Below are 19,446 nucleotides of genomic sequence, written 5' to 3'. Positions count from 1 at the left end.
GCAGATCGTCATGGAAAGGTTCAGGAGGGTAGCCGTGGGGGTCTGTATCAGAAGGGCGAGAGTTGAATCCGCCAAGAGCACCCTTTTGGGGGGGGGGGGATATGAGCTGTCAAGATTCAAAGCTCCCTTTAACAGATATCATGGAAGTACCGGGGAGTACTCAGATACACTGTTGCCCTCCCTGCAGTCATTAAATGCCCTCTTGCCAGCAGGTTTCAGTCCTCCAGGCCATGCTGTGACCCTCCATTTTTCCTTTGCATGATTCTGATTTGATTTTTGTTTGTAATCTCTCCTTCCCTTCCTTGCCTTTCTTTTAATCTCTGCCTTCCCCCCTTTACTGTTCACTGCTGAGCTGCTGCAGGTACATAGCCCAGGACAGCTCCCTGTTCTTCAGCTTCTTCCGTCTGGAAAACCTGCCCCCCACCCCCAGCCATGCTCACAGTCAATGTGGCCATTTCAGAAAATCGGTTGTTTGCATAATAGATGCATTGGCTTGTGTCCTGCAAATGCGTGGGCTCCTGCACCTGGATGGAGGGTCCTTCCGCCAGAGGGAGTCGCCTCCACTAGCAGGAGATTCCCGGTATCCAGCCCATAACTGGTTTGATCCTGACATCACTGGTGTACTTAGGGTGGGGTCGGCCAGGGTCTGAACTCCCGGACGCTGCTTGCCTCGGGGCACCCCAGCTGCCATCACGCAGAGGGCTGCCACCACCTGCCATCAAGCAGCCTGGTCTACCCGTTCTTCCTAATGGTGGGTAGAGCAGCCCTCCAGAGAGCTCGTCTACCTGCAATTGAAAGGAATGGGTAGACCTGGCCTCCATGGAGGCCAGGTCTACCCATTCTTCTTAATGGTGGGTAGACCAGCGCTACAGAGAGCTGGTCTACCCTTAGTTGAAAGGAATGGGTAGACCTGGTCTTCTAAGATGGGGAAGATCTGCCGGACTTGTGGGAGTGGCGGCGCAATTTCAGTGCTTGTTCGGGGCGCCATTTTCTGTGGGTCCGCCCCTGCCAGGCATGATCCTTCCAGCCAGGGTGAAATTCTGCTGCAGAGTTGATAGCATTTTGCCCGCAGCTGGTGTGCTTTTGTTTTGCACACCCCCTGCCATCTTATGCAGAGATTACGAGTGTGTGGTTGCAGGAGCATCGCAGGCTCCTATTGGACAGCGCCTGCGATGTGGGTGGAAATGCAGCTGCCTTCTTCCTTGACCTTTTTCAAAGTGTGCCTGTATTTGTAGGATGTTGAATCCCAATGGTTGAAAGGGCAAGCTGTCCACCCAATGGATGCGAAGGGCCACACCTGTAACTTTTTAAACCAAAGACTATCAGTTGATCCTAATCTGACATCATCAGTGCTGCCTCAGTAGATGCTTCAGCATTCCCACCTTTCTCCCACCTTTCTCCCGTGCCCTCCTGTTCCCTGCTCCCTTCTCCTTTCCCACGGATGATCCCCGCTGCTTACCACATACCTGACTTGCCTTTTGTCTCCTCCAAACGCCCTGGCCTGCAGTTTGAAGGGAAGACGTCGTTTGGGATGTCCGTCTTCAACCTGAGCAACGCCATCATGGGCAGCGGCATCCTTGGCTTGGCCTATGCCATGAGCACCACGGGGATTGTCCTCTTTGTGTGAGTACCAGGCCCACGGTCTTCTTCCCAGGACGGCTGTGTCGCCTTAGGCTTCCTCGGGTTGGACTTGAGGTTGGGGCTTGGAAAATCAAATTGTCTGGATCGGATTCTCCAAACTTCTTGAGCCGTTGGGCACCTTTGACATTTGGACACAGGTCGGTGGACACAATTGCAAAATGGCTGTCAAAGGAGGCAAACCGAACCATAAAATGTCAGGGAGCGAGGTCATAGGTGACTCTTCACATTTCAGGCAGAAGCTCTGTGTTTCCAGCAGCTGGGGCTTTTTAATTTTGTACACACATACACACACACCCATATTGTGCAGAGATTACAAGTGTGTTGTAGTATGTAGTTGCTGGAGCATTGCAGGTTCCTATTGGATGTGGGTGGAAATGCAGCCGCCGCCTCCCTTGACCTTTTTCCAAAGTGTGCCTGTATTTGTAGGGTGTTGAATTCCAGTGGTTGAAAGGGCAAGCTATCCACCCAGTGGATGTGAAGGGCCACACCTGTAACTTTTAAAGCCAGGGTGCCTTTTTATCTGCATAGCCAATCAGAAACCTTGCTGGGCGTATGCCTGACCTAGCCCTGCCTACTTTATGAAAACACTTGCCAGGCCCCAGGAAATGTGTTGGTGCCCATGGGCACACCATGTTGGCCACTGAGGTCTAGATTGCATGCTTGTTTCTGGCAGAGGAATTTGAAACCGATGCTGCGTTTCCCCTCTTTTGACCAGGGCTCTTCTGATCAGCATCGCTTTGCTCTCCTCCTATTCCATCCACCTGCTGCTGGAATGTGCTGGAGTCGTGGGTAAGTTCTGGACTCATTGCAGTCCTTTGAGGAACAGGGGACAGCGATGGCCACCAGGGCCTTCCAACAGCTTCCTCTGGTTTGCAAGCCCCGTCTATTTTTGGACAGAGGGGACCTGGCCACAGTGTTACATGCTCTGGCAACCTCTCGATTGGACTGCTGTAACGCACTCTACGTGAGGCTGCCCTTGAAGTCAGTGCAGAAGCAGGAGTTGGTTTAGCATGCAGCAGCTGGGCTGTGAGCTGTTACATCTGGCCGGACGCACATCATGCTGGTCTGTAAGGAACGACACTGTCTCCCAATTAGCCCCCAGGCCTAATTCAGGGTGTTGACAATGGCCCTTTCCCCACTCACTGTTTGCTGTGCGCTACTCTCGCCGAGTAGCGCGGGGTCCAACTGCACTCCCCACTACAGGGGCGGCTACAACGCAGCCGCCCCGACTCTGCTGCTCTTGCGCCCCCTCAGCGCGGGTCATTCTGGCGCTGCTCAAAACAGCGCCTTTTGCACGGGGCAGTGGGGAAGCCCGGGGAACATGACCCTTGGGCTAAAAAGGCCCTGAACCAGATGAAACGGACGTCATTTTAAAAGTGGGGAAACGGCCAATGATGTACAAAGCTCTAAACGGCTTGGGCCCTGCCTACCTGAAGGAGTGTCTGTGCCTGTATGTACCTGCCTGGGCATGGAGGTCACAGGGGGAGGCATTCCTGGTGATATTTCCTCTCACCAGGGGGTAGGGGCATGCGGGAGGGTTTTCTCCATGATTGTCCCTGGGCTCTGGAACAGTCTCCAGAGATTCACCATGTGCCTAACTTTTACGGGTTTAGGTGCATGGCGGAGACCTTCCTCTTTGCTCAGACATTTGGTTAGCCTCCCTGGCTAACTTCGTCTATAGCTGCTGGTCTGGTCTGGGGTGGGGTAGGGTTATTTTAATGGGATTTTTATTGTTTAATTGTTATAGTTACTTATGATGTTTTTATTGTGGTTTTTAATTGCTTTTAACCTATGTAAACCACCTAGAGTTGCAGGTATGGTGTGGGATATAAATATTATAAATAAAACAAAGTTTCTTTTTCAGATCAGGAGGTATATATATGCATAATATAATTGACAAAAATAATGATACACAAGGTTAATGTATATGTATATATGCCATTAACGTGAAAAAGAAAAACAAGGAAATATGGTCTTTCTATTCAAATAGGTAAATACTATAGTAAATAGTAACTTCCAGTAAAGGTACAATTAGAATTATACATGCGAAAAAACCCATTTTTTCTCTCTCTATGGTATCTATTGGCCACTAAACTTAAAAATAATGGAATAATAATGACTAAATTTTCTCTTAATAGATCATGAGCAGTAACTTAAAAGAAGGGGAGAAATTGGCTATTAACATTATTAATACCCAGCTGGCTGGCCACGGTGTGACAGGAAATCTCAGCCTTTTGGTTCTGAGCTTGTCACACAGTGGCTGGCCAGCAAGTAGCTCTGGAGGGCAAGCAGAGCAGAGATGGCCGGGCCTTTCCTTCATGTTGCCTCCTAACCACTGGCATTCAGAGACCTGCCTGCTGCCTCCAAAACCTGCCTTCATTGCTAGGTGTGCCGTTCCTGTTGCAAAGAATGCCCGAGAGTGAATTGCTGACTTAGCTCTGTCACAGGTCTGAACTGGGGAATGTTCTTTCAAAGGGCGCTCTAGAGAGTTGCAAGGGGAGGGGGAAGGACTTCTAGTTTCCCTGCCGTACCCTTTCCACCAGTGAAAATGGCATGGGAGGGAAACCAGAAGTTCTTCCCTTCCCTTCACAGCACTTTGGAGCCAAATGGAACAAAAGTCCACTTTCAAGGTGAGTTTCCCAGCTCACGTGACAGTCAGTCAGGTGGGACATCTGTCTTCTAATTTTTTGGCTCCTGAGGTATTTTTGCCTAATAGAGGTTTTTGGGTTGGATTGGATTGGCTCCTAAGATAATGATGTCTTGCTCAACAAAAAGAATAATTCCCTCTCTCAGTGAAAGCTAATTTTGCATGTGTAAGGAGTTTTTTTTTTAAAAAAATGAAGCTGGAGTATTCAAACACTTGATTCCTCCATCTTGGACCTGAAATGTCGCAGCCCAGCAACAGATAACCTGGGACAGACTTCTTATTCTCTTCCTGCCTGGCCTAAAATGCATTTTGTGTTTTGGTTTCTTTCCTCCCAGTCTCAAAGCAAGTCTTGAGTCTTTCCCCCCACTGGAATATATGCTGGAATTCTCCCCGTGGTATGTCAGCTGCAGTTTGAAGGCACTTTCCACCATGTTGTTATTAAGTGGAAAATGTAGAGGTATTCACAATGGGAGAAGCCCCACTTTGTGAATACAGGTCGTACGGATCTGCCAGTGTGGTGTCGACAGCAGCCAAGAGTTCTCAAATGCAAACGTGCTGTCAAGTTGCAACCAACTCATGGCAACCCCTCATAGGGTTTTCAAGGCAAGAGAGGAGCAGAGATGGTTGACCACTGTCTGTCTCTGTGTAGAAACCCTGGACTTCCTTGGTGATCTCCCATCCCAAGGCCAGCCTTGCTTAGCTTCTGAGATCTGACAGAATTGGTCTAGTTTGGGCTACCCAGGTCAGGGAGTATTTCTAGTGCTGGTGAATTTTGTTCCATGGCCGTGCAGGGTAAATGTAATAGCAAAAATAGGGAGATTGGAATAGCCTGGCCCATCCAGGTCAGGGCAGAGACAAAGGTGGTTTGCCATTGCCTGCCCCTGTAGCAACACTAGACCTCTTAGGTGGTCTCCCATCCCAGTGCTAACCAGGGCCAACCTTTCTCAGCTGCTGAGATCTGACAGAATTGGGCTATCCAGGTCAGAGTGTATTTCTCTCTAGTGCTGGTTAAGTTTGTTCTGTGGATATGTAGGGAAAATATAACAGCACGAACAGGGAGGCTGGGCCAGGCTGGGCCATCACGGTCAAGAGTTCTTAGGTAGTAATTGAAGTGATTTCCAGGGTACATGCTGCACTGTGTCTTTCCCATCTAGGAATCAGAGCTTACGAGCAGCTGGGGCTGCGGGCGTTTGGCCACGGGGGCAAGGTGGTGGCTGCTGTGATCATCTGCGTGCACAACGTAGGAGGTAAGGGCTTGTTTTTGCTGACAGATAATTTCCCCTACAAGGTCAAAGAGGGGGAAACGTCAGGGCTGTTGTGCTCTGAAGCTCTTTTTAAAAATTATTTCAGGGTAACCAATGGCGCCAATTGACATTATCTGCACAGAGGAGCTCCCTTTTGCAGAACGTGTTGTGGTCCCATCTCCTCGCTCAGGCCCGAAAAAGAAGCTCAGGCACTCCTAACCTCTTTCTCTCTTCACAGCCATGTCCAGCTACTTGTTCATTGTTAAATCAGAGCTGCCTCTTGTGATTCAAACCTTCTTAGGGCTCAAGGAGAGCACCGGGTAAGCAAAACTGCCTCGGGTTCGATTCCCAGCTTCCCGTGGACCTTCCTTTTTAAAGTACACGCTGACTCCACACCAGACTTACAGCTATTAAACCAGTCTGGGGAAAAAACAGAGGAAAAGTTCGTTTTCTGTTGCACTTTGGGCAGAAAACTCCCCCCCACGCCCCTCCCCCAAAGGGTAGCCACCTCATTAACTAGCATCGCCAACCTTAGGTGGCACCTGGCGAGCTCCTGCTATTGCAAGTGAACTCTGGATAACAAAGATGAGTTCCCATGGAGAGAGAGTGGCTGATTTGGAGGGTGGAACTCTCAAGGGTGTTCTACTTCTGAGGTGCCCCCCCACCCCCCCTCCAGAAACCTTTTGTGGCTCCACTTCCAAAATTTCCAAGTATTTCCCAACCCACGCTTATCTATAATACAAACTTGTTGCAGTCTAAATTCTCCTGAAATAGCACCATACAGTTCATTTATCTCTTCCCATTACCCCAAATGCCTTCCTCAGCCGTGCCAGAGGGACTTTTGGGTGATTTCCAGTACCTTCCAATCGAGCATGTTGGCAGTTCCAAACAGATTTTCAATTAAAACCTTAATAAGCAGAGTCAGTAAAAACATCCAACAATAGCACCGTAAAGTCAGCTGGGACGTTACACTACTGGTTTTGCTGATTATTTTAAGAACCTGAACGCCCATCTACCTTTCCTTGTGGGGCTGGGTTTTGGTCACAGTGATCTGGAATGAAACTGGAGAGGGTTTGTGCGAGGGAAGACCTCCCCCCATTCCACCCCCCTGCCCTTTTGCCGTCCCCTCAAGCCAGCTCTCTTGGGAGGCTTTCGAAGTAGTTTTATGGAAAGAAACAGCTGCTCTTTTTGGCTCTGCTTCACTTCTAAAAATGGATTCGTTTGGGTCTCGCTGCCCTCATAACACGCCTTCCTAGCGAAGGTGAATGCTGGACCCGTTCCACTGCTCTGTGCTGCTCAGCAGTGTAACAAATGTCCACACAGAAATGGTCAGAAGGAAGGGGCGGCCTTTCCCCCATAAACTGTCCTAACTTCTCCCACTGTCTGTTTATGCCCAAGTTGGGGATAACTGCCTTTTACATAGCTGCCCGTAAACATAAGATTGAAGACCATTTCTCTGCTCCACAGCTAGGCAAACATCAAGCTGAAATCCCAAAGGGGGTAAAACTGCTGGTCGTGGAGAGGGGAGTTTGAGAGGGAAAATGGCCGACCACTTCACCATTGCCAATTGTTAGCTCCAGACGGTTTTTTTAGAAGCAGTTTCTTTTGTGAAACCTCACAATAATCTGCAATAGGCCTCACCTGCCAAGGCAGCCATTTTGTGATTGGGCCTGCTCAAATGGCAGCCATTTCGTGTCGGCACCTTTTTAGAATTCCCAAAGTGCCTGCTGGCTGGGAACCTGCTCGGTGGGTCAGTCCCTCTAGACCAGACCTGGGCATTATACGGCCCGCGGGCCACATCCGGCCCGCCGGCTGACCCTGACTGGCCCCCCTGCCGTGCTGGGGAGCGAGGCCCCTTTGAAAGCCCCGCAGAAGCCGGTTGCCTTGGCTGCCGGCTTCTGCAGGGCTTTCAAAAGCGCCTCCCCCCTGCCTTTTGGCCCGGCCCTCCACAATATTTTCTGTTTCTTATGCGGCCCCATGGAAAAAATAATTGCCCACCCCTGCTCTAGACAGACTTTCACTCTTTCAGCTATTTAAAAATGAATTGACGATACTTAAGATTTAAGCCTCAGGAGCTGAGGAGAGTTTGGCTGAGCCCTGAGGCCCAAGTCTAGTAAACTGCATATGCCCCTGAGTGAGAAGAGGGCTGGCCACTTCATGGCTGGTTCTCACCCCTGACTTTCATAAGGCCCTTCGTGGGTGTGCAAACAAAAACAAGGTGGCCCTCATAAGGAAATGTGTCTTCAGTTCTAAGATATAAAGATAGTCCACGTTTAAGGTTACATCGTAATGTCCTGTCTGTGCCTGAGTGTACATATAGCATAACTGAAGCCCACACTACTAGATGGTGCCAAATCTGTTATGTAGCCAGACTGTTGGGGGTGGGGGATGGGGGGTGGATCTCTTTGTCCAGCAAATCGTATCCCAGTCCCCAGATTCTGTTGCCTGAGTTATCTCCAAGAATACAACAATTGGCTGTTCCTGATAAGGGAGATAAGTTTGTGTTTTTGTGTGCCAGATAGTGTCTCCACAGGGGATTGCTGGTGTCCAGATGGGTATTTTTTAAAAATTAAAAACAACTGCTAACATTGGTTTTTCTTCCCCTTTTTCCAGAAAGCACTGATATCTCACTCCTTCACCCTGGGGAAACAGACTTTGAGGAAAGAGTAGCAAGGGCAGGAGCATGCCAAATTTGGGGGGGTATTTTTCAGATTCGGGTATATTGGACCTGAAAAATATCGGTACTGGAGATTCTGACCCCAGCCTAACAGAACACTCTTTCAAGGGAAACCGGCGGGTCTTAATACAGTTTTTCAGGGCCTGTAGGACAGAGGCTCCTTCCACACAGTAAATGTAGACTGGGTTGCAGTCAGGATAAAGGAATCTGTTTTCCGGTTTTTGTGTTCACATACATCCGCGCAGGCAGCAATCGGAGCCCACAGAAACAATCTGGGTTGCTGTCGTGCCTTCGCACGGAGATGTGTCTTTTAAAAAAATTACTTCCCACCCATGCGTAGCAACGCAGGTATGCACCAATGAACCCCTGCAGCCATGCTGATGTCTCACGATGTGACCATCTGCACCTGCATAGCTATGCAGATATAAAGGGCAGAATTTTTTTTTAAGGAAAAGGGGGGCCAATAAAGTGCCTCCTGACCGACCATTCGCTTGTTTGCCTCTGCAACCCAGGATTTTTGAAAAGATGCATTAGTTTAGCCATGTTCAAAAAACCTGGTTTGGGGGGAATAACATGGGGCAGGCTCGTTTTGGGGGCGGAATCTGTGCAAAGTCCCTCCCCCCTGGTTTTTTTAGCATCCTACACCCCGAGCTTATAAAAGCAAAGGCCCCAACACGGAACTTTCCAGTTGCTTCTGTCTTCCCCAGAGGGGAGGGCAGAAGGGATTGCTGGCTGCCGGCTCTGAGCCGGCAGCCAAGAGGGGGGTGGGGTTTCTGGGGGAGCGGCAGCCAGGATGGGGGAGAGGCTGGTGGGGTCCTCTGGCTTCCTTGGCCCCGCCCATGGAGCAGCAGTGGCATAGGAGGTTAAGAGTTCGTGTATCTAATCTGGAGGAACCGGGTTTGATTCCCAGCTCTGCCGCCTGAGCTGTGGAGGCTTATCTGGGGAATTCAGATTAGCCTGTACGCTCCCACACATGCCAGCTGGGTGACCTTGGGCTAGTCACAGCTTCTCCGAGCTCTCTCAGCCCCACCCACCTCACAGGGTGTTTGTTGTGAGGGGGGAAGGGCAAGGAGATTGTAAGCCCCTTTGAGTCTCCTGCAGGAGAGAAAGGGGGGATATAAATCCAAACTCTTCTTCTTCTTCTTCTAGATGGCAACATAGGCGGGGCTGTGGGCGCCAGAAGACGACAAGGCAGCAGGATTTCCTGCTGCCTTGCCATCTTCCTGGTCATGGGGGGGGGCTGATTTTGCGCCCCCCCACGTGACCAGATCAGTGGCTCCCAGGGACAGAGGGCACTCCCTGTCCCTAGGCAAATACACCACTGGTGGGGAGATTTAAAGATTCAGGCACCAACATTGCAGCAGAGTTGCTGATGCCTGTCCTTTAAATAGCCCCCACATTTCAAGTAGATTGGACCATGAGATCCAATTCTATGGGCCCCTGAACAGGGTGCCTTGAGCTGTCCTCTATTATTTCCTATGGGGAGGTTTAAAAAACCAAATATGCTTCTAAGCTGTTTCCAGAACAAAAGCCATGCCTGCGAGCAGCAGTCATTGGTCAGATCTTCCCCATGAAAGAGCCAACAACAAGCCCGACAGAATCATGGCAGAATCCAGTAATCCCGGTAGAACCACAAGCCAACGTGCCAAGATGCACAGAACCGAAATTAAACCAGAGAATCTCTGCAGAGGAAAACTGCAGGGTGTGTGTGTGTGTTATTTATTTAGTTAGTTTGATAGCTGGATATTTTATATGCCGTTTCCCCACAGGTTTAGAGCAGCTTCCAACATTTTATTTAAAACAATAAAATCAATTTAAAACAACATTTAAACTACATATTTCAACTCTGTCAACTGTTAACGGTGGCAGTTCATTAAAATACAGTACCAAAACCACTGAAGGAATGAGGGTGGAAATGGAGGGAATAGGAGGAGAGACTTTTGAAAGCCCGCCAGAACCATTTGTAATGTACAGAAGCCCCAAAGAACCCAGGGCCACTGCAGTAGTGCAAACTCAGCAGTCACTTGAAAATTGCTCCTCTGAGCTTTTTTATATTCTTCTGTCGAAAGTTACTCCTCTGTGCTTTGTCAGTAAAGTCACAGACCTGATTTTATCAAACCATTCGTTAAAAGAAGGAGTTTCTTTTAATAACTACAATTTTTTTCTTTTTTGCACCATTTCCTGTCCAGTTCCCAAAAACAGATGCCTGGGAGTGAGTCCCCATTAAAGCAACCTGACTGGGATTGTGGACGGAACACATTCGGTATCCTGTTCGCTTTCTCCTGAAGCACCCATTTGCCACCATGACCGTCCTCTTGTTTTGTTTTCTTTCAGTGAGTGGTTCATGAATGGGAACGTTTTGATCATCATTGTGAGCATCTGTGTCATCTTGCCCTTGGCTCTGATGAAACATTTGGGTAAGCGACAATGACCTCAGGTTCAAGCATGGTTTGGATAAGCAATACCCGATTGAGAGGGGGCACGTATCCTCGCAGACGCACACATGTGCGGTCACAGAGAGGTGTCACTGTGAGGTAAATGGCCTTTTACCTAAGAGTTTTAGGCCATCTTTCATTTTTCACTATTCTCCATGGGTGCCCCTTTGCTGCCCCCTATTGGAGAGCTGTGTACAGTCTTGATCCACACTAGTTCTGGTGGGTTTTTCGGGCTGTGTGGCCGTGGTCTGGTGGATCTTGTTCCTAAAGTTTCGCCTACATCTGTGGCTGGCATCTTCACTAGATCCACCAGACCACGGCCACTCAGCCCAAAAAGCCCACCAGAACCAGTTGAATCCGGCCGTGAAAGCCTTCGACAATACACTGATCCACACTGTTTCTGGGAACGGACCCCTTTCAGTACAAGAAAGTCAGTAGAAATTGTTGTGTGTGGAAGGGTGTATTTTTTGGGCCCATCACAGAGTGTTTGCATACTGTTAGGGGTGGCTGTATACCGTTCTGGCTCTGCTCCTGTGCCATTACCAAGAGTCTTGCGCCCCCTGTTTCGAGGAAGTTTTTCCTAGCCTGGAATTAAAGGGATGGGCTTGTTCAATATGCTACAAATTAAGGTGTTACAGTCACAGGAGCATAATAAGGAAAGGAGGAACTGGGTTTGTTGCTTCTTACCCTGGCTGTCAGCCAGAGACTTCTGCAGACGCAGCAGGAGATGAAGCAGTTGGGCTTGCTTTGCCCAATTCCCACCCATTTGGTTGTTTGTTCTCCCTGTTAGGGCAAAAAGGCCTCCAGGTGTGCCACGCAGGAAGTGAGGGCTGAGAGTGAAGGACAGGACTAGCAAGCAAGTGTATAAGCGAAGTGGGTGGTCACAGTTTGCAGTTGTTGCCTTTCCCCCCTAAAAACAACAACAATAAGAGAATGGATTTGACTGCCAACTAGCGCCCAGTTCCTTTCTTTATGATGTCTGTATCCTATGCTTCCTTCATTTTGCTTAGGGCACAGGTGTCAAACTTGCAGCTCTCCAGATGTTATGGACTACAGTTCCCATCATGCTGGCAGGGGATGATGGGAACTGTAGTCCATAACATCTGGAGGGCCACAAGTTTGACACCTATGGCTTAAGCAGTGATGGCGAACCTTTGGCACTCCAGATGTTATGGACTACAATTCCCATCGGTCCCTGCCAGCATGGCCAATTGGCCATGCTGGTAGGGGCTGATGGGAATTGTAGTCCATAACATCTGGAGTGCCAAAGGTTCGCCACCACGGACTTAGGGCAACTATCATGGATATTACCTCACATCAGACTGGCAGCCTAAATACACATTATACATTTCCTGGGTATGTCCCTGGGTTGAGTTAAAAGACTCTTGGGAGATCCATGCTTCACTGGCATGCGCCGGCCCAATTTGGATTGAGACTGTGAGTGGAGGGGGTTAGACCTCCTTTCAACAACAGCAGCATGGTGTAGTGGTTAAGAGCCGCAGACTCTAATCTGGAGAACCAGGTTTGATTTCGCACTCCTCCACATGAGCAGCAGACTCTTATCTGGTGAACCAGATTTGTTTCCCCATTCCGACATTCCTGCTGGGTGACCTAGGGCTAGTCAGTTCTCTCAGAACTCTCTCAGCCCCGCCTACCTCACAAGATGTCTGTTGTGGGGAGAGGAAAGGAAAGAGGTTTGTAAGCCATCTTGAGCCTCCTTAGAGGAGAAAAGGGAAGAATATAAATCCAAACTCTTCTGCTTGACCTGAAATGGTCTCCGAGAGCTATTATTTGCTCCATTTGAGAAACTCAGGCATATAGGATTGCCAGTTCCATGATGGGAAATCCCTGGATATTCTGGGGTGGAGGCTGGGGAAGGACAGGTTTGTGGAGGGGAGGAACTTCAGTGGGGTTGAAATGAAATGAGACCTTTAATGGCATATCTGTTATACAATGGAAATTAAATTAATTTAAAAATCTGTTTAGACATGCAGCATAAAGAAACTAAAATTTTAAACCGTTGAATTAAAATTGGTAAGCATTTGAGAATGTAAGAACATAAGAACAAGCCAGCTGGATCAGACCAGAGTCCATCTAGTCCAACTCTCTGCTACTCGCAGTGGCCCACCAGGTGCCATTGGGAGCTCACGTGCAGGATGTGAAAGCAATGGTCTTCTGCGGCTGTTGCTCCCGAGCACCTGGTCTGTTAAGGCATTTGCAATCTCAGATCAAAGAGGATCAAGATTGGTAGCCATAAATCGACTTCTCCTCCATAAATCTGTCCAAGCCCCTTTTAAAGCTATCCAGGGATCCACGTATCACAATGACAGCGCACAGAAATCTGGCAGTTGGTTCAAGAGTGGCAATAGAGTTGCTGTCTAGCAGGAACAGAGTTTTGGCAGCATCTGCAGTGTTGCCTAATCCAGCCATAAGAGGATTGAGGAAATTTTCCCGCTCGGCTTCATATAGGGGACAATGATGGAGAACATGGTGAACAGTTTCCTCGTGACCAAGGTTACAGCTGCAAGTTCTATCAATAGATGAAATATGACACTCTCTATTATATTGTCTAGTAGAGGGGAGAACGTTGCATCTGGCCAAGGTAACAGCACGTCTCAGGTTGGGGTCATGTAGGAGATGTAAATAGTTAGCTGGAATGGAGAAGCGAGGCAAAATGTTCAGATGGATGGGAGGACAAACTTTATTTGCCTGTGTCATCAGTTTTTGAGATTCCTGTTCAAGGAGTCTTTGCTTTATAAGCCAGTATATTTCGTTGGCAGTCATGAGAAATAGATCATCCAGTGACAGTGCTAGATCTTGCAATTTAGTATTTATATGAGACCACCACTCCGTTAAATACAGATAGGTGGGGTTAATGCCATAGAGTTCAGTCTCCAGAGTGGCCATTTCCTCCACAGGAACTGGCCTCTTTCATCTGAAAATCGGTGGTAATATCTAAGAGATCCCATCTGGAGGATGGGGAGTCCTGCTGGCTGCCTACACACTAAGGCCAATTATGCAGGCAGTGCTTACCCCGCGGCTCTTTTCATCACAATGGGTTTTCCCCACATTTGTCTGTTCAAACTGGAGATTCTACTGCTGTGAGACATTCCCAGCCAAGACAGCTGCTTTCCGCCACTTCCAGTGTAGCCTGCCACCCTTTTTGTATGTGCTTGGCCCTACATATTTTTAGTAGAAAAAAATAAACCTTTTGGGCCACTCTGAAGACTAGTAGGAACTGCTATCGGGTGGGTGGAGAAAGAGTGGGAAGTTGAGAGGGGCGAGCCAAACCAAAGAGAGCAGGGGAAAAATTGCACTTCTGAAAGTTTTGGAAGCCGCTAGGCTTCTCCGGTTTGTGGCGCAGTGAGTTCAGGAGGGGGGAAACATGTGCACAACCAAGAATCTGACCTGAAGGGAATGTACGCTCACTGTGTATAAATGGCCTCCATTTTCCCAGTGTGGCAAACAGTTGCTTGTCAGGGCCATTTAAAGAAAAGGACTTGGTGGGAGAAGGTCTACCTCTTCCCCACATACCAGGATTCTGAGCTGAATCTTTTAAAGCTCTTTGCATTCTTGAAAGAAACCTGTGTATATGTCAGATCTCTTCCGGCTGAGGGATTACGAACTTTTATTGAGTGGATGGGGTTCTTCTCCCTTTAACAGCTGCAAGACTGGAAGAAATCCAGATAGTACCGCTTTTGCCAGTATGAGGAAGAAAACTCTACCTTTTGTATTTCTACCTTTCAGTCAGCTAGAGCCCAATTTCCCTGACACTTCCAACCTCCCAAGCTGAAAAAAATAGGTCATGCCACAAATTATACATTTTTCCACAAAAAAGATGGCAGGAGATGCGTGAATTAACACTGCCACATTTTCCTGGACCTTTTTTGTGGAGGAATGCTATGCTGTGGTCCTAGTGATTGCCTTCTCCCCGTTTCCGATACTTTTCTAAGACTAAAGAATCGTATTTAAGCACCGGGTTTGTCAAGACCATTATCCTTTGCATGTTAAACATAGCGCTTTGACAAAAGAGCATTTATAGTGCTCCGGACAGCTACCAGCAACCCTTTCGCTTCTCTATAGTTGCTCCCATCATTTTGTAGGCTCTGTGCTGCTGCAGGAAACAAAATGGCAGGCACAACTGCAGAAGAGCAAAAGTGTCGCTGATAGCCGCTCTTTTGTCAAAGCGCTACGTTTAACATGCAAAGGATAATGGTTTTGATGAATCTGGCGCTCAAGTACGATTCTCTAGTTCTAAAAGTGAATCGGGATCTCTTTGACATGTGGAGGCATTTGGCTTCTGCCAGAGAACGCACGACCCGCCTGCCTCCTTTTTGTGGGAAAAAGTGTGGAGAGCAGGGGGCACTCTGTTGGCATTCAGTCCTCAAAAGGGCCACGTTCTGGCTAACCCTTCAGGCGACAGTATAAACTAGGGGGGCTGCTGAATAGAGTTAATCAGGCTCTATGCGTAAGCTTTATGCTCTTCCTTTATCTCCTTCTCACAGGCTACCTGGGCTACACCAGTGGACTGTCGCTCAGTTGTATGTTTTTCTTTCTTGTCTCGGTGAGTGGACATGAAATCTTTCCCCCAACCATTTCTCCTCAGGAGAACTGTATCTTTCCTAAAAATCGCCGAACTTTGTAGTGGATAAAGTTCCTGGTCCTTTAATTAAAGTTAATCAATTAATTTATACCCTGTCTTTCTCCCTGGTGGGGAGCCAAACTGACTTACATCATTCTCCTGTCCTCTGTTTTACCATCACGACAATCCTGCGAAGTAGGGTTAGGCTGAGTGTTTGTAACCAACTCAAAGTCAGCCAGCAGGTTTCCATGGCAGGGTGGAGAGTTGACCGTGGGACTTTCAGATCCTAGTATGATACTCTAACCACTAGACAACACTGGCTGTCCAGTGTGCAGAACAGAATACAGCCAACATCTCTACACCAATATTACATCATTTGATCCCAAATGCTGAATGCAGAAAGTAGTAGTTTCTCCAGTGGCCCCTCGTTCTTCTGCTCTCCTCTTCCGATCCTGGCACTCAGTGTCTTTCATTCCCCTTCCCAAAGGTCATCTACAAGAAGTTCCAGATCACCTGCTCCTTCAACGGGACATACTACGAAGAGTCCCCCTTGTACTATAACGGACACAACACTACTGTTGAGCACAAAGACGACATCTGCGTTGCCAAGATCTTCACTGCCAGCTCCGAGGTCAGTATAAGGAGTACTTGGAGTCTTCTGGAGGGAGACATTGTGAACCAAGAACGACTCAGGGGCAGTGGTGTCCCCAGCCTTTTTTCACTAGCATCCCCCTTGGCAACCCTTGGAATAGATATGGACATTAAGTGCTCCGGTAGATGGTGTGCCAAATAATGTACAAATTGAATGAGTCTCTTGCGCTGGAAACTGGCTTCTTGTGCAACCCCACAAAACCTTTGAGGACTTCCTAGTTCAACCCAGAATGAATCCTTGTTGCCAACATCAGGTGTCAGAATTCTGGAATAAGGTTAGAGTTGCTGTTTTCCCCCTGTACAATAGAACACAATAGGGTTGCCAGATCTGGCTTGGGAAATGTATGGAGTTTGTGGGAGGGTAGAATCTAGGGAGGGTGGGGTGAGGGGAGGGGAGGGGAGGGAAAGGAACTCGGCAGGGTCCTCCTATGCCAGTGGTGGCGAACCTTTGGCACTCCAGATGTTATGGACTACGATTCCCATCAGCCCTTGGGGCTGATGGGAATTGTAGTCCATAACATCTGGAGTGCCAAAGGTTCGCCACCACGGTCTTATGCCTTACATCCCACACTCAAAAACAGCCATTTTACCCGGGGGGAACTGTCCTCTATTGCATGGAAGCCCGTTCTTCTTTCAGGAGATCCCCGGCCCCAGCTGGATATTAACCCCAGAACGCAACTTGGATCAAAATTATTTATTTATTTATTAGACTTTTATACCGCCTACCACCGAAGGGCTCTGGGCGGTTTACGACATATATATATATAGCAAAATAAAACCCAGTACAATATAAAACCACTTAAAATCAATAAATTAACAGATATAATACAAACCAGTATAAAAGATTAAATAGCAAGATGGCCATCCTGTTTGTGTCAACGAGGGTAGCCAAGGTGGTAACATCAGATGTTACAAATTCGACCACCAGATGGAATGTAGGGGATGGCACTTCAATGGCTACCTCCCCCCCTCCCCCGAAGGCCCAGCAGAATAATTCCGTCTTACAACCCCTGTGGAGCTGCACAAGGTCCCACAGGGCACGGACAGGTGGTGGCAAGGAGTTCCACCAGGCAGGGGCCAGGGCACTGAAGGCCCTGACCCAGGTGGAAGCTAGCCACATTATGGAGGGGCCCAGGACTACCAGCTGCTTATGGAGTGTATCTGTGACAGCGGTTCAGACAGTCTCTGTCCCATGACCAGCATGGTAGCTGGACTGGAAGGGATCCAAAGCCGATGCGTCCTCCAGAAAGCCCTGAAGCTGCTCCAACACCACTCTCTCAATTACCTTCCCCAGGAACGAAAGATTCGAAACGGGGCGGTAACTGACCAGATCTAGAGGAGCAAAACATGTGGGGAGCAGGGAACGCTCCCCTCCCTCCCCAAAGAAACAGGGACGTACAAATCAGGACAAGGAGAATGCCGAAAAGTCCTCTATTGTGTGTTGATTAGTGGTTTGAGTATGATTTTAAGATGGGAAATTATGTTTGCAAGGTGAGTGGACTATTCCTAGCTATCTTTCCTGACCATTCAAAGTCATAAAGGGTCTTAATTCAGTTTTTCAAGGAACCATCAATATCAATTCCAATTGAGTCTTTTTTTTTGTTTATTGAGGGGGTATCTAGAAACAGTATTGCGATGCTCAAAACCTTCTAAACTTGCTTTTATTGAGTATTCTGGATCTGTTAAAGACAATAAAACAACATCTGCATGTGGACTTATTATGAAATTCTTTCCAGCTGGATCTGTCTTTCATCCCCTGGTTGTCCCTAGTCGTGTTAGCTAGAGGTCCAATATTTAGAACTTGCTGATAAAGGCAACCTGGTGTATTGCCACATTTTAGATTAACATAAGGGGTTTTTTTGTGACTTACAGTAACCCTGTAGGATTTTCAAGTCAAGAAACGCTCAGAGGTGTTTTGCCATTGATTGGTCTGTGTATTTGCTCAGTGGCCTCCCATCCAAATACAAAGCAGGGCTGAGTCTGTTTAGCTTTTGAGATCTGACAAGCCGGAGGCGACCCAGGTCAAGGGATAGGAGATGATACGAAGGCTCATTCCGCACATGCAGAATAATGCACTTTCAAACTGCTTTCAATGCTCTTTGAAACTGTGCGGAATGGCAAAATCCACTTGCAAACAGTTGTGAAAGTGGTTTGAAAACGCATTATTTTGCGTGTGAGGAAGGGGCCTATGTTATTTATCTGCAGAAGAGGTCTAGGTTTGCTATAGATCGATTTCACCACATAAAAAATTGCTCCCGAATATTCTTGATGCCATTTTTTTCTTTGCTGTGATCTGCCTCTAGTACTTCTCCGACTAAACAACAGAGAGAGAAATAAGCAACGGGGAACAGGCAGGTGCTCAGAGCATTTTTTTTTCTAGCCTGAGACTTTGGGCCACACAACCAGTCACAGCAGAGCACCCACCGCTGTTTCCTTTCCTTTGCAGACGGCCTATGCCATCCCCATCTTGGCATTTGCCTTCGTTTGCCATCCGGAAGTGCTTCCCATTTACACCGAGCTGCGCAGGTGAGCAAACGGAAGGGGTGAAGTGCGGCTGAAGAGGCTACCCAGGTTTTAAAAAACAATGATTCCCAGAGCTCTCTGTCCGCCACCTGGTTGGCAAGCCCAGATGGGCTTCCTGGGGAGGGAGGAACGCTGTCTCATGAAGATTTTAGGAAGTGCCAAAAGCCACTTTATTTGCTTGTATTTTTAATGGGGTTTAAGCTGCAGGAATCTTTAGCAGGAGAGTCGTGTGGGAGCGTTATTGTATTTTGCACGTTTTAACTTCGGATGTGTGAGCCACTGTGAGCCACAGGGAAAGGCAGGGCAGAAATGTGTTAAAAAATAAGTACACAGAGTATACTTGGCAGCAAGGAGAAGGCTCATAGCTCAGAGACTGTGACATCTGGGCCCCTCGTATTTCATGCTTCAAAGCCAGGACTTTTGGATTCGGCTTACTACTTTATAAAGGCTTGGTGGGGCCTAGTAGGGTTGCAGAGGAGAGCGACAAGGATGTTTGGGGTCTAGAGACCAGGCCCTACAAGTAAAGGTTGGGGAATGTTGAGTTTGGAGAGGAGGAGGTTGAAGGGGGACATTGATTGAGTGATATACTTGAATTTAATACACTGCTCTCCTTGCCGAAGTGGACTCAGGGGGGCGTCCAATACATATTGTCCCGAGACGGCCACATCGCCTGGCATGAAACAGACTGTTGACCTCTCCTCTTCCTCAGAGTCATGGGGGTGTCAGTTGAGGGCCCACCTCCAGAAGCAAATGACCCAGGAACAGCAGCGGGGGGGGGGGGGGGGGGGCCCCAGGAGGAACAAGTTGGGGTGGGCAGAAAGCTGGACCCACAAGCCTGAAGCCGACCACTGCCCCGAAGAGATCCAAGCCAGATGGAGGCAGGGAAAACCAGCGCCAGGTGCCACAGCTGATAGCCCTGGCAGCCCGGCTGCTGAGGCCTCGGCATTCCTAGGCAGCCAAGGAGCAGGTTGGAGGGAGGGTAGTGATGGCAGCAGGAGGAAGGAGCAAGGGACAGACCCTGCCGCCCATCTGGCAGAGGAAGGAAG

At 48.4% G+C, this 19,446-nt stretch overlaps 1 protein-coding gene across 2 annotated transcripts in view; it reads left to right on the top strand.

The window, feature by feature from the left end:
- The window catches only part of SLC38A5 (solute carrier family 38 member 5), a 73,363-nt gene that overhangs the window by 43,082 nt on the left and 10,835 nt on the right, over positions 1-19,446 (top strand). For both annotated transcript variants that reach the window (XM_048490930.1, XM_048490929.1), the window contains exons 4-11: positions 1,508-1,623; positions 2,357-2,430; positions 5,443-5,535; positions 5,771-5,852; positions 10,544-10,626; positions 15,150-15,208; positions 15,714-15,857; positions 18,324-18,403. In XM_048490930.1, coding sequence (XP_048346887.1) covers positions 1,508-1,623; positions 2,357-2,430; positions 5,443-5,535; positions 5,771-5,852; positions 10,544-10,626; positions 15,150-15,208; positions 15,714-15,857; positions 18,324-18,403 — 731 coding nt within the window. The remainder of the gene's footprint in view (positions 1-1,507; positions 1,624-2,356; positions 2,431-5,442; positions 5,536-5,770; positions 5,853-10,543; positions 10,627-15,149; positions 15,209-15,713; positions 15,858-18,323; positions 18,404-19,446) is intronic.

The sequence above is a fragment of the Sphaerodactylus townsendi genome, linkage group LG03 (assembly GCF_021028975.2).
Source record: "Sphaerodactylus townsendi isolate TG3544 linkage group LG03, MPM_Stown_v2.3, whole genome shotgun sequence".
Lineage (NCBI taxonomy): Eukaryota > Metazoa > Chordata > Lepidosauria > Squamata > Sphaerodactylidae > Sphaerodactylus > Sphaerodactylus townsendi.
The sequence above is the reverse complement of the archived record's forward strand: the minus strand, read 5'-3'. Positions and strand labels throughout refer to the sequence as shown.